Genomic DNA, 14335 nt, shown 5'->3' on the forward strand with positions numbered 1-14335 from the left:
TAACAACTGTGCACCCCAGGTGATATCTGAGTATCCTGGGACAACACCTGGAGCAACATCTGGGAACTCCGAGTGGTAGCTGACTATCCATGGGGAACATCTGGACACCCTGGAAAACATCTGGGCACCCTGGGTGATACATGAGTATCCTGGAACAACAGGTGGACACTGTGAGGCAACATCTGGGCATCCTGGGTGCTACCTGAGTATCCTGGAGTGTCCATGCAGCATCTGGACAGCTAGGGCCACATCTGGGCAGCCCCTTGGTGGGGAGGGTGGTACAACTGTCCCTGAATCCTTTGGGGACACGGGGATATTTCACAGGGATGTCCCAGCCCAGGGCAATGTCCCCACCTGTTTGGGTCGAGGCTTTTCCTACCCCAGAAGCTGCAAAATATATTCAATTTATTTACGCAAAATATATCTTGCATTGCTGAAAACCCATATGGAAAGCAAGCACCCCAAAAATGCACTTGCAACCCCAAAAATACCCTTGCAACCCCAAAAATACCCTTGCTAACCCATAACCGGGCTCTGCTCCAATTCCTCTTCCTCCCACGGGAATCACGTCACCAGGAACTCAGCGACGGACGCGTCGACCCGGTGAAACGACCGGGATTAACACCTCTCACTGCAAAATCCACAGCAAAAATGAATCCCGGTTGTGATTCCCGCTCTGCTATGGCATTGCTATTTTCTCCCGCCCGCTCGCCAGTTGGAAGGAGCCCCATGGAAAGCAGCGACTCGCATTCCCGGCCGCTTATAGCACAGCACGTGTCCCCTGAATCACCGCCGGGCCGGGGTTGGGCTGTGCGGTGAGTCAGAGCCAGCGAGGCCCCACCGCGCCGGCCGGAGCCCAAATCCTGTGGCAGAGCTGGGAAACAGCAGGAGGTTTTTAAAGCTTTTTTAACTGGTTCTCGAATTTATTCAACGAATATTTCCCCAGGGGACTTGGGATGGGGATAAAAGGGTTTTGGGGGGTTTTCTCCCTGCTTGGATTTGGGATTTAGAGGTTGGATTAATTCCCTCCAATGCAAGAAAACCAAAGCATGGGGGTGCCAAAAGGTGATTGTCATCCTGCTCCAGCACCCAGCCCAGGGTCCCCAAGGAACCCCGTAACATCCCAGGACACCTCGTACCTCCAGGTCACCCGTGTCCCCATCTTGCCTTCAAGGAAAGCACTCGGAGCAGCAGGTGAAGGAGTTTCACCCCCAAATCTGCCCTTTCTTTAGTATCATAATTAATAAAGTTTGATAATAATTGACAGTAATCAATTGCTCTGTTAGACCCAGCTGTCACCTGCCCCATGCGATGGGACGGTGGCCCTGCCCAGTGCTCCGGTGACATTGTCCCAGTGCAATATCCCAGTTCCCCAGTGCAGTGTCCCAGTGCAACTGTGCATTGTCCCAGTGCAATGTCCCTGTCCCCCAGTGCATTCCCCTGGGGCCTTCGGTACGTGCCCCCAGTGCATTGTCCCCATGTCTGGTGCATTGTCTTAATCCATTATCCTGATGTGACAACGCATGGCGTCCCCACACATGTACCCATGGGGACATCTAGACAATTGCCCCAGAGCACAGCCCTGCTGCCCCATTGTGTCACCCCACGCCATTGCCGCGGTGCGTGGCACAGCGCAATGTCCCGCTGTGCTTGTGCACTGTCCCTGTGCGCTGCCCTGCACCCTGGTGCAGTGTCACACACAGTGCACTGTCCCACTGCACTGTCCCTATGTGTTGTCCTAGTCCACTGTCCCGGTGTACTGGTGTCTCTGTGCACTGTCCCAGTGCAGTCCTGGTGTTCCGGTGCACTGTCACATTGCAATGTCACAGTGCACTGCCCTGGTGCACTGGACCACTGTTTCTGTGCACTGTCCTGGTGTACAGGTTACTGTCCCGTTGCACGGGCTCTCTCTCATTGCACAGGTCACTATCCCGTTGTACAGGTCACTATCCCGGTGCACAGATGAACCGGCCTGTTGCACAGGCCACTCTCCCATTGCACAGGTCACTATCTCGGTGCATTCTCCCGGTGCACAGGTCACTCTCCTGTTGCACAGGTCACTATCTCGGTGCATTCTCCCAGTGCACAGGTCACTCTCCTGTTGCACAGGTCACTGTCCCGGTGCACAGGTCACTATCTCGGTGCATTCTCCCAGTGCACAAGCCACTACCCCGGTGCCCAGGGCACTGTCCCAGTGCACAGGTCACTATCCTTGTGCATTCTACCGGTGCACAGGTTACTTTCCCACTGCACAGGTCGCTGTCCCGGTACATTCTCTCGGTGCACAGGTCGCTGTCCCAGTGCACAGATCACTCTCCCAGTGCATTCTCCCGGTGCACAGGTCGCTGTCCCGGTGCATTCTCCCGGTGCAGAGGTCGCGGTCCCGCCGCTCCGCCCCATGCCGTGTCCCCGCCGCGCTGCAGTTCCTCCATCAATCCACAGGGGGGCGCCGCGGTGCGAACGCTCCATCCAGCCAGCAGGGGGCGCGAGCCACTGGCTGCGGGGAGCGAAGGGGCGGGAAAGGGGCAGCGCGGCCCGTTTCGGAAGCGACGCGCTGATTGGGTGCGGGGCGGAGGGGCCGATGGAAGGCGGACGCTGATTGGTCCCCGAGCTCTCCCCTCACGGAGAGGGACGCGCAGCGGGGCCGGTGTCGGGGCCGGTGTGGGTGCCGGTGTCGGTGCCGGTGTCGGGGCCGGCGCTATGGACGAGCCGGAGTCCGGGGCGCAGTTCCGCGCCGCCGTCCAGGTGATCCAGGGGCTGCCCCGGAGCGGTGAGTAGGGAACGGGGCCGGGGAGCTGTGGCTGTGGCGGCGGCGGCCCCGGCCCCGCTCCCCGCTCCGCTGAGGCCGCGTCTGCCGCAGGTTCGTACCGACCGTCCTATGAGGAGATGCTGCGTTTCTACAGCTACTACAAGCAGGCGACAGCGGGGCGCTGCCAGGGCCCCAGGCCCGGCTTCTGGGACCCCATCGGCCGGTACAAGTGGTAAGGCCTGCGGGGGGTGGCGGGTTGTCCCAGCTGGGGCCCCGGTCACCCCCGGGTCACCCCCGGGTCACCCTCGGGTCACCCCTGCCCCACGGCCGCTGTCACCGCAGGGACGCCTGGCACAGCCTGGGCAGGATGTCCAAGGAGGAGGCGATGGCTGCGTACGTGGCCGAGATGAAGAAGGTGGCCCAGAAGGTACCGGGGAGAGGGAAAGCGGGCGGGGTGCTCGGTGACCCCCGTTTTGAGCTGCATGTGCCCTCCCCTAGATCATTGACACGGTGCCCATGGACGAGACGACGGAGGAGATGTTCAAGTACTTCGAGCCGCTCTACGAGGTGATCCATGACATGCCCCGGCCCCCCGAGGCGTTCTTCAAGAGGAAAGGGGGTGAGTGGGAGCCTCTGCGCCCCGCTTGTGCCCAGCGCATCCCTCGCCTGCCCGCCATGCTCTTCTCTCCTGGGACATCACTGTTCCCTGTTCTCTTCTCCACAGTACAGCCATCTGCTCTGGGCTCTGTGCTTCCCCAGGGTGCATCCTTCTGCTCCCTTAGAGGGAACTGGCACAGACAGACGCACCACATCCCATCTGCCTCCCCCGCCATGGCACAGCCACCGCTTTGGTGCCTGTTTGGGCACCAGCAGACAAGTGTCTCTTCAAGTGACACAGGTTTCTGCGCTTCCCCGCAAAACTTTGAGGCAAGAACTTGAGATTTGGCTTCCAAACGGCTTCCAAACTACGTGGTAGAGCAGGTGCCATGGCGGGGAGGCTGCGCTTTCTCCTGGCGCTGGCCCATCTCTGGGCAGGGACTGCGGGTCATCTGATGTAAACATCTGGATAGGCCAGCCAGTTTTTGCAGCGGAGCGGACGTGGAGAAACTGGGCTTGAAAACAGAATTAATGGGACAGGCCTGAGTCCTTCCCAGCTTATTCTGTGCCTATGGCTGCTACCTTGTGCTGAGGAGTGGCTGGGGACCTGTCTCACCCCCAGAGCAAGGCTGTCCTTGGTGCTTCTGACTTGTGCCAAGTGTCCAAGGGACTGGACGTGGTTGTTCAGAAAGGTGTTGGCTACTGCAGAGCGAACCTGCCAGCTGCACATCTGGCTGTGCCACGTCTCCGGTAGATTAGCTCAGCACCAGACAAGCTTTCTGGGTGTGTTTGTAAACTGTGGGTGCTTTGTGGGTGCTGACAAGTACACTCTCTCCCTAGACTTCTGTCCTGTGTCTGACAGCTACTGTCACCCTGTGCTTCCAACCAGGATGCTGAAAACATGTGGCCTATGTGGCTTGGCCTCAGGGTGGCTGCACCTTCACGTGGTCCCCGGGCGCTTTTGTTCTCTGTTTTGATGCTGAATCCCTTTAAAAGGCAAATAGATTTAATTTTTCTTTGGAACATAAAAGTTGCCTCTAAACTCCTGGTCATTACCAGCTTGGGAGTGCCACCCTGCACTACTGTCACTTATAAACGACACTGTCACTTAAATCTAAACCTGGTAGTGTCTGCAGAGCGAATGAGCCCAAGGTGCCTGAAACGGTGGTTTAAACCACTGAACTTCTGCAGTTGTTGAGTCATTTGTTTTAAAGGTTCTCAAACCTGCCCTCAGATTTTGTGCGATTGCAGCTTTTGTCACTGATAATTCAGAGGAAATGGGGGATTTTAGGTGCTGTGGCCAAGCGCAGCAGGCACGGGGCCCTTGGAGGCCATAGAGCTTTTGGAGGACAGAGGTGCTGTGCTGGGGGAGGCTAAGCAGGTTTGGTTTCATTTATTTACAAAGTCAACACGTTGTGAAGTGCCACTTGGAACCCGAATCGTGACCGGTTTGGCATCCCAGTGGGTCTCCAGTCAGCAGAGATTTCACCAGCGTCTTGTACTCCCAGGCCAAGGCTCTGAATTAAGAAGGAACTGACAATTAAGTCCTTAACTCTGGCTCGATGCTGCTCTGCCAGCCTGGTGGGCACAGGGGGGCCGGTGGTGGAGCCAGGTGGTGACATGTGAGGTGACAAGACCCTGCCTGTGCCACCCACCCTGTGGGGCAGGCCCAGGGATCACAGCACACACTCTACAGAGAGATTTGGGGACGGTGACAATCCCTGAGCAGAGCAGCCCTGGTGCAAACTCCTCTGTGAGGTGGGGGCTGTCCTTGTCTCCCCCACCCCGGGGGGTTCAGTCACATAGGCCAGGCTCTGGGGGGGTCCCAGGGTGGAGATGTGCAGACAGGGCCGTGTTGCCACATACCTGCCTGGCCAGGAGCAGGGAGCAAAGTCCCAGGGGAACGTGTCTGTGTTTAACCCCGTGGTCTCCGTGGTGCGGTGGTGGGGGCTGGATCCCCAGGGAGACTCCGGGCCCCCTCAGGGTGCTGCTGCCTGCTGAGAGCCCTCGCAGCCCTCCCCAGCTTCTTGTGTTTGGTTGTTTGTTAGCATGGGTGCGCCCTGTGCCCTGCCAGGGGACGGTGGCTCTCACCCAAGCTTTGGGCCAATGCCACGTCTCCTCCTCCTCTGTCTGCTGCCACGGGGGCTTGGGGACACCCCCTGGGTGAGTGTGGCGCTCTGCTTGGGGTAGATCCTGCAGAGTGGTTGAGTTCACGTTAATTCCTGGCCGTCTGGAAACAGCGACGATCCTTCTCCCTCTCACATCTAGGGGCTGCTGGCAGGAGGGTGGCCCCACATCCCTGTCCCCAAGCTGCACCGGCAGAGGAGCAGCGCTGCGCCCAGCCCACAGAGAGTGGCACTGCGAGGATTCCCCACAACCCTTTAATTCTCTGCCCTTTCCTCCGTGCAGGCAGCCGGGAGCCGACGGCCGAGCCCGGGCAGGACGAGCCAGCGAGCAGCCCGGCTCTGGAGCACCCCGAAGGTGCTGTGTCCGTGGAGCAGGATGGGCAGCACGCGCCAGGTTGGTCTCCCTGGTGTGGCCGGCACCTGGTAGAGACCCCGCGGAGGAGGCACCGGCACCGGGGTTGGGCCCTGTGCCGCACATAGAGCTGTGGGCTTCAGGCATGGTGGATCTGAGCCCGCTGGTGTCTGGGGTGTCAGCGGAGCAACAGCGAGCCAGAGCTTTCCATGGGTCCAGCTCTTGGCACCGGGGTAACCCCTGGTGTGGTGGTTTGACTCTGCGTTGCTCTTACCCATGCAAAGGGCCCTGATTCGGCCAAATGGCAATGAGAAGGTGAGGGGGTTTCCCTGGGGACTGGGAAAACATCGCCCTAGAAGGTTTGTGTTCCAGGGGGTGTCCCATCTCGCCTAAGTCCCTTCTGCGGCACCAGGAGCCGCAGTGCTGAGCCCCGGCTCTCCTGGCCTGTGCCGCGACTGACGCCTTGGTCTTGTTTTGTGTTGTGTGAACGGTACCTGCCATGCTGGGGTTTTGCTGGCCACCGCGGTAGCCCCATCCCCAGGTGGGAGCCACGTGTGGGTAGAGGAAACCCCCTAAAATGGCACCGTGTCAGGGCGTGCCTGGCACTGCGGGCAGGACAAGGGGGAATTTGGTCCTTGGATTGACGGCAACAACCTGGGTGATGGTAACGGAGCCGGTTCCTTCCCCCTCTGTGCCTCAGTTTCCTTCTCCTGCCTCACCTTGTGCATGCCAACGACTTCCCGCCTGCTCGCCAACCTGTTGCCTTGCAGCTGTGCTGAGCTTCTGCTGCCCTGCGAACACGGCCACAATGCTTCCCTGCCACGCCGGCGCTGCCCACGGCTGAGCCGTGTGCTTCCCTTGCAGGAGGTGGGCTGGCTCCTGCCGCCGAGGTGCACCAGGGTCACCAGGTGACCAGCGACTCTGAGGGGGACGTGTACTGTGATTCCCTGGAGCAGATGGAGCCAGAGCAGGTAACGGAGGGCTGGGAAGCAGATCCCTCCGTATTGTCAGCTCCTCCGGCTCTGTGCATCCCTGCGGCACTGCCACAGCACCGCAGCACTGCCACAGCACCGTGGCACTGCCATCCCGGGCACCTAGCGAGACTCCCAAAACCTACAGGGCCACCCAGTTGCACCTTCTGTGCTTTGTGTCCCCGCAGAACCTGGTCTCCGTCACCTGGGGAGCCTCCGATGCGCCCCAGCACCACCCACAGCCCCACATTGCTGTGTTGAGGCTCTGTGGGGCACTGGTGGGTGCCAGGACTGGGGCCAGTAGCCCCCCACGAGCAGTAGCCCCTCTCACAGCCCTGCCCTGGTTCTCCTCCCTGCTGCGGTGCAGCCGGGCTGGCACTGGCACCGTTTGACACTGGGGAGGCCCAGCAGACCCGGGGGCAGGCAGAGGCCACCTGGCCACTCCCCGGAGCCTTTTTGCCATCTGCAGCCTGGGCACCTCATGTCCCCTTGGGGTCCTGGAGTTCTGTTGCCTCCCACACCAGACACTTATGGTGTTACCGATGGGATTTGGTTTTGCTCAGCCCCATGCGCCCTCCGCCACTAAAAATGCTGCTGCAGGGCAGGAGCAGAGACACCCGGGGAGGGCAGCGGGGGTCTGAGGGTGCTTCTCTCCCCCCACGCAGGCTGGGCAGCCGCTGGGTCTGTCCCCGACCAGCGTCATGGCCGGGCCTGAGCCCCCGCTGCCCCACGGTGCTGGGCAGGGCGAGCGGGGCGAAGGCAGAAGACACGTGGGCAGGAGCAGCGCTGGCCCTGCAGCCTGTGGCTCCCAGAGAGGTGGGTGCAGCGCTGGGCTCCCCTGACCTCCCGCTGCTCCCCTCACCTCCCGGACAGTGGGGTTTGTAGGGGGCTGCGTGGGGGGACAAGGGCTGCGCCCCACAACAGGGAACAGCGCTTGGCTCCGGCACCCAGGGTGGGTTGTTCTGTAGCCACAAGAAGTCCTGAGTGCCGCCTCTCTTCGTCACTTGGTCCCCAAGCTGTTCGGTGAAATTACTTCTCCAGGGTTGCCGGTTTCTCACAATGGTGCTAAATTAGCTAAACTTTTAATTGCCAAGCAGGGGATGTGGGTCTCTGCTGCCTGTACCCAGCTGCTGCCGCAGTCCGGCTGCCAGCGTCTGCCCGGTGCCTTTGGATGGGGCTGGGGACAGGGGGTGACACTGGGCACAGGGACGTCCTGCTGCTGTGGTACTGCTCGCTTAATGTCACCCATCACTGCTGCCGGCGTTTGGGGACCCTCCTGGCTGCTTGACCTTGGGAGTTCAGGTGTGATGAGGCTGATGGAGCTGGGCTGGGCTGTCCCAGGGCCGGGCTGTCCCCAAGGCTGGTCTGTCCCAGGGCTGGGCTGTCCCCAGGAGTGCCAGCACAGGGGATGGGCAGTGAGTCCCGGCTCATGTCACGGGTCAGCTGGGGCTTTGCCAGGCTGGTGTGTGGCCTTCAGTGTCCCATCTTTGCCAGGTGAAGTCGGGTGACACACATGCACCACTGCACCCCCTGCATCAGCGAGTCAGAGGTCACCCACTGCCACCACCACTGCACTGGGGTGACGTGGTGGCCTGTGTCCCTGCAGACAGGCCCAGCGGTGGCTGGTGGGGGTTAACGTGCTGGGGTGGGCTGGCAGCTCCTGGCTCTGCCTGGAGCTGGCAGCGTGTGGGCAGCCACCAGTGAGATCCAGCGCTGGCTGTTTGGTGACAATGCACAGAGGTTTGGTGACAGCACATGGGGCTGTGCCAGTGCTGGGGGTCCTTGGGGAGCCCGAGCTGCACGGGCAGCGCTGCCATACGCGCTGCCTGCCCCCTCACCTCAGCGTCGCCCATCTTTGCACCCCACAGATCCGTGCCTCGCTGCGGAGGAGCAGGACGCCGGGAGTGTCCCTGAGCTGTCCCTGGAGCTGCCGCCGGAGCTGGAGGCCCATGTGGCCAGCACCGTCCGGGCACTGCAGGACGACATGCGGCGAGTGCTGGAGCGTCTGAGCGAGCTGGAGACGCTCACTACCGGGCAGGTACGCGCTGTGCCGCGCAGGTACACGCTGTGCCACGCCGGGAGCTGCCGTGGGGCTGGCAGGGCTGGGAGCTGCCACGTGCCCGTGCCGGGGCAGGCCAGGCTGCGGGGCTTGGCTCTCGGCCCTGCAGAGGCAGCCTGGGGTGGCCCAGGTGTGGAGGGACTGCGGGGTTCAGTGACATGTCCTGGCAGGGCAGAGGTGGGTGCTCCTCCGATCTGCAGGCAGTTGGGGTGCAGGCAGGGATCTGCTGCCCTCACCAGCCCCATGGCCCCCGTGTCCCAGCCCAGCTGCACCACCCAGATCCCCGTCAGGAGCGCCACGTGGGCTTGTTCCTGCCCCTTCCGTCCCTCTCTGGGGCTGTGGGGGCTGGGAGGGGGTGCCCAGCACAGCCTGTACCCCAAACCTCTCCTGTCTTGCAGGGGGACACCGCTGGGACCGACCCAGGCCAGCCACATGGTCTGCAGGTGAGCTGGGGGTGGAGGTGACACTGGTGGCAGCCCTGTCACCCCCACTGCCTGCCCAGGGGTTCGGCTGTCCCACAGGGACCTGCAGACACAGTGCAGGGGACAGATCAGGCCCCTCAGTTGGGGAGCAGGTGACATCCCTGGGGACACATCCCCAGTGTCCAGGCACTGGGGACAACCATGTTGACACAAGCTCTCCGTGGGATGGTAGATGTGACAATGACAAGGACTGTTGGGCTGTGATAGCGCCTGCTGTCACTTCCCTCTCTGTAAAGGGCTGAGGGGATGTTTGGTGGCACTGGTGGCATCTTTGTCCCCCTCTCCAATCCACCTTTCTCTGTCCTCTCACCAGGAAACGTCCCCGTGGCCCTTGGCTGTCTCCCCACGCACCCTCCTCTTCCTCCTCACTTGGCCTTTCGTCACCCAGTGGCTGCTGTGCCGCTGGCAGGGCAGGAAGAGGTGACCGCTGTGTCCCCGCTGCCACCGCTCTTTCCCCATCCTGCTTGTCACGAGCTGGGGAAGCGTCCACAGGATCAACAGGGGTGTCACCTCACCCAGCTGGGACCCCAGCCCCGCTGAAGGGGCAGCCACCGCGCACCGATTGTCACCGTCACGCTCAGGGTCTCGCCAGCACCGCCAGGATGGCGAAGGGACCAGCCGCCCGTGGGGGGTGGATCGTCTCCGCGCCCCAAATGGGATCCGGGGGGATCCCCTCGCTGCTGCGCACAGGAGGACACCACGGGGACACTGTCACTGCCCCTGTCCCCACAGACCGGGTGCATCAAGCGCTTGGCCATCTGAACCTGCCTGAATTAAAGTTGCCTTTGCAGCCCAGCCCGGCCTGCTCTGCTGCGGGGAGGGGACAGCGGTGTCACCGCGGCCACCGCGCGCCGGCCTGGCCACCCCGCTGGGACACGGATGGACACGGTGGCAGCCGCCTGACCCTGCCAGGTCCCCAGTGTGCCCATCCGCAGGGTCCCGGTGACACAGGTGGCAGTGCCACTGTGGGGGGGCAGCTGGCGGCACCCGCTGCGGGCAGGATCGGGCAGGAAGCCTCGGGTGCCACGAGCCGCTGCCAGCACCCCGTCCTGCTTCGGGTGACCTGGCCGGGGTGTCACCAGGGGACACACCTGTCACCAGGGGACCCACCGCCCGCCCCCCATCCCCCGGCCGCGCTTCCCACCGGGCACACACACGGTGGCTCCGTCCCCGTGGGGGCGGGTGAGTGTCGGGGACCCCCGGGGCCTGGCAGCTGCCACCCCGAGGTCCCCAGGGGCCTTCCCGCGGGCGGGGCGGGCAGGGACCCCCGGGCTGTCCCCACCCCCTCGGCCGCGATCCCCCGTGGGCGGGTTTGCTCGGTTCGTGGGACCCCAGGTGGTGTGTCCCACAGGGTCACCCTCCCATGTGTACCCCCCCAGCCGTGGCTCCCCCACCGCACAGCCCCGCCCCCGGGGCCGTTGCGGGGGTGACATCGCCCCTGAGGGGAGGGGTGACAGTGGCACTGGGGGGGTGACAGTGGCACTGGGGGTGGCAGCACCGGGATCAGGCCTCGTGCCGTCCCCCCAGCCCCCCTGATCCTGCCCCCGCCCAGGCGGGCGCGGGCGGACCCGGGAGCCCCTGAACGCGGCTCCATGGAAAAGGAGCGCGGTGGCTTTAAGAAGGGACTTCTTTCCTCGCAGGTTTGTTTACATCTCCCTCCGCGCGCCTATAGCTGCCGCATCCCACTCCGTCTCGAGATTCCTCCGCCCATCCCCTCCCGCTCCAGCTCCACCGCCCCCGCCCGCCCGGAGCCCCCCCCGCCCGGCCCGTTACATCCCCCCGATGCGGGGCCGGGCCGGGCCGGGGCGGGGAGACGTAGAACAACCCGGAGACCCCTCCGCGCTGCGGGGACTCATTTCGGGCCGCTCCACGGACTCTCCGCGGGGGGGCGGGGGCGCTGCCCTGAAGGTCGCCGGGCGCGCGCGCTCCTGCGCACGGCGGCCGCCCCTCCGCGCGTGGTACGGCCCGGCCCCGCCTCGCCCCCCTCGATTGGCGGCGCCGCGCATGAGCGACGTCCGCCAGGACCAATCGTGGCCCTTCGCCTGCAACGGCCAGGGGGCGGGGCCCAGCGGATGTCCCCGCCCTCAGCGCCCGCCGATTGGTGGCGGGGCGGCACCGCCCGCGCGCGCAGCGCCGTAGCGGCGGCGGCGGGCGCGCGGCGGGGGCGGGCCGGGGCGGGGCCCCGCGTGCGGCGGGGCGGGGCGGGCAGCGCGCCTGCGCGGCGCGGGGCGGGGCGCGCGCGGGTACTTAAGGCGCGGGAGCGGGCGGGGAGCGGCAGTTCGGAGCAGGCGGCGGCGGCGGCGGGTGGCAGCGCGGGGTGGGGCGCGGCGGAGGGAGGCGGTGGCGGCGCGTGCCATGCGCGCGGGGGGGCGGGCCCGGCGGCGTTAACCCCTCGGCGACCAGTAGCGGTGACCCCCGGGGCCTCGGCCCCGCGACATGGCCCGGGCGGCCTGAGGGGCGGGGGAGGGACGGGGGCGGCCCCATGCGGCCCCGGTAGCGCCCGTGCCCGAGGGAACGGAGCGGAGCGCTATGGCCGACGAGGCCCCCGCTGAGCCGGGGCCGGAGCCCCAGTGCGAACCGGAGCCCCGCTGCGAGCCCGAGCCGCCGCCGGAGCCCCAGCCCGAAGCGGAGCCCGAGCGCGACGACACGCCCGGGGAGGCCGAGCGGCTGCCGCCCCCCGGGGCGGAGGAGGCGGCGGCAGCGGAGGGCGCGGGCGGCGCGGAGGGGCGGCCGGCGGCGGGCGGAGCGGCGGGTCCCGGCCTGGGCCCGCGGTACCGGGCGGCAGTTGGTCGCAGCGAGCGGTGGCCGGTGAAGAAGAAGCACCGGCGGCGGCCGTCGAAGAAGAAGCGGCGCTGGAAGCCCTACTCGAAGCTGAGCTGGGAGGAGAAGCAGGAGCTGGACGAGCGGCAGAGCCACCGCGCGTCCCGGCTGCGGGCTGAGATGTTCGCCAAGGGGCAGCCGGTGGCCCCGTACAACACCACGCAGTTCCTCATGGAGGACCACGACCAGGAGGAGCCCGACCTCAAAACCGGGCTGTACCCGCGCCGAGCGGCCGCCAAGTCGGACGACACGAGCGAGGAGGATTTCCTGGAGGAGGCGGCCGAGGAGGACGGGGGCAGCGACGGCATGGGGGGCGACGGCAGCGAGTTTCTGCAGAGGGACTTCTCGGAGACCTACGAGCGGTACCATGTGGAGAGTCTGCAGAACATGAGCAAGCAGGAGCTGGTCAAGGAGTACCTGGAGCTGGAGAAGTGTCTGTCCCGCATGGAGGAGGAGAACAACCGCCTGAGGATGGAGAGCAAAAAACACGGGGGGGACCCGGCGGAGGCGACGCGGGTGCGGCAGCTGGAGCTGGAGGTGGACAGGTTGAGAGCGGAGAACCTGCAGCTGCTGCGGGAGATGGACCTGGCCCGGCAGGACCAGGACAAGGACCCCTGCGAGCTGGGGGAGTGACACTGGGGGACACACACACACACACACGACTTTTTACAGTGGCGGGGCGGGGGGGTGTGACATGGAGCTGTACAGAGACGCCGCGGACCCTTTTTAACGGGAATAAAGGGGAGCGGGGGCCTTGGGGCTCCCCGATTCTTGAGGGGGCTGTGATGGGGTGGGGGGGGTTGATGTATTGGTGATATTTGATTTATGATTTTATTTTTTTTTGTGTCTAAACCAAAACAAAAAGGAAAAAAAAAAATCCCCGGGAAAGCTGTAAATTGGCCAAAACTATTAAAAAAAAATAATATAGAGGTCTAATAAATTTAATTACTTGTAACTGTAACTGTTTTGGTGTGATTTCTAGGAAATATGGCATTCCAGGAGGGAAAACATGTTGTTTTCGTGGTGGTCTCACTCATTGTGGTGGTTGATTAAAATGAGCTGAACTTCCCACTTAACCCTTTTAATTATGTTTTCCGATGTATTTTAGTTTTTAGTCCTGTTCTATAGTTAAAATACCTGGAAAAGGGAAAACAGCTCTTGATATAACAAGGGGCAGCGCTCACACCTCTCCGGTGCGTTAAATATCGATTTCTTCGCCTAAAGGCTCAGTTAAACTTGGGAGGAAACAAGAGTTAAGTCAGTTTAACCGAAATCAGGGCAAAAACTGCTTGAAAATGGACTTTGAAGCCACAAACGGAGGAGAAATGTGAAGTTCTGGAGCAGCCCAGGGAAAAGTTTTGGTTGTTGGTGCTTTGCTCCGAAATGGCTGACGATGGATGGGGGCCCAACCCATTTCCATTTTCTACCTGGGGGAGGAGAAAAGCAGGAGAAGCTGTGGGGTTTGGGGTTTTTTTTGGGGGGAAAATGGGTAAATTGAAGGGTAAGAGAGGGGCTGAGGGTGCAGGGGTTGCTGGTGATGGGTTTAGAATGGGGAGTGGAATTTGTACCTGGGGATGCGCTGGGGTGTGTGTGTCCCCCCCACTACAATGGGGGATAAACTGTGTTTTATTAAATGTGGTTTATAAATAAACAGGGGGGGGTGAGACCTTGGGGGAGGAGATCAAGGTGCCCCCAGCTCTGGGCTCTGCTGGGGGGGCAGCATGAAACTGGTGGGGGGGTGTGGGGCACAAGACTCAGTTTTAAGGCTCACAGCCTATTTTTAAGCCAAGCCTCGCAAAACCCAGCAGCTCCAAAATGGCAACTACCACGGACTACTTGCCCAGGGGCCCGGGAGCCACCGGGGCTCCCCTGGCACCGAGGGCAGAACAGGGTGAGAAGCACCGAGCTCCGGTGGCTCCGGCGCCGCGTCCTCCGGCACCTCATCCAACGATTCGCGTCCCCAAGGAGCGATTCCCCTCCTGTTCGGTGGCACCGACCGCGGGTCTGCGCCCCCCGCGGTCACCAATCGCGGGTCTCAGCACCTGCTTAACGGGAAAAGCTTCGTAGTGGGAAATATTAGTCACACGTAGCACCAGGATTGTCACAGAGCGATGGCTGGTACCGGGTTTAGGGCACCCACAGGGTTCACCCTCTTTCTTACCCCAAATTTGTTATGTTT

At 63.0% G+C, this 14335-nt stretch overlaps 2 protein-coding genes across 3 annotated transcripts; both read left to right on the top strand.

The window, feature by feature from the left end:
• The first annotated feature begins 2628 nt into the window (after positions 1-2628).
• Positions 2629-10125, top strand: ACBD4 (acyl-CoA binding domain containing 4). Of its 2 annotated transcripts, none has more exons than XM_080359962.1 (10): positions 2629-2770; positions 2861-2981; positions 3092-3176; positions 3248-3368; positions 5756-5866; positions 6689-6795; positions 7461-7611; positions 8664-8833; positions 9253-9297; positions 9650-10125. In XM_080359962.1, the coding sequence occupies exons 1-10, from the start codon at positions 2701-2703 to the stop codon at positions 9758-9760; spliced, it is 1092 nt and encodes a 363-aa protein (XP_080216088.1). In that variant the 5' UTR covers positions 2629-2700; the 3' UTR covers positions 9761-10125. The 2 variants fall into 2 exon arrangements, with proteins under 2 accessions (XP_080216088.1, XP_080216089.1); XM_080359963.1 differs by having other exon boundaries at positions 2651-2745.
• Positions 10126-11663: 1538 nt separating this feature from the next.
• Positions 11664-13111, top strand: HEXIM1 (HEXIM P-TEFb complex subunit 1). Its single transcript, XM_080359998.1, has one exon. The coding sequence runs from the start codon at positions 11866-11868 to the stop codon at positions 12787-12789; it is 924 nt and encodes a 307-aa protein (XP_080216124.1). The 5' UTR covers positions 11664-11865; the 3' UTR covers positions 12790-13111.
• Positions 13112-14335: the final 1224 nt, after the last annotated feature.

The sequence above is a fragment of the Nesoenas mayeri genome (genome assembly GCF_963082525.1).
Source record: "Nesoenas mayeri genome assembly, chromosome: 26".
Taxonomy (NCBI): domain Eukaryota; kingdom Metazoa; phylum Chordata; class Aves; order Columbiformes; family Columbidae; genus Nesoenas; species Nesoenas mayeri.

Bases quoted from the DNA above. Each gene is read 5' to 3' on its own strand.
- ACBD4 (XM_080359962.1), top strand. From the start codon at position 2,701: ATGGACGAGCCGGAGTCCGGGGCGCAGTTCCGCGCCGCCGTCCAGGTG. The intron at 3,369-5,755 runs GTGAGTGGGAGC...TCCTCCGTGCAG, and splicing joins GTTCTTCAAGAGGAAAGGGG to GCAGCCGGGAGCCGACGGCC. The intron at 5,867-6,688 runs GTTGGTCTCCCT...CTTCCCTTGCAG, and splicing joins GGATGGGCAGCACGCGCCAG to GAGGTGGGCTGGCTCCTGCC.
- HEXIM1 (XM_080359998.1), top strand. From the start codon at position 11,866: ATGGCCGACGAGGCCCCCGCTGAGCCGGGGCCGGAGCCCCAGTGCGAA.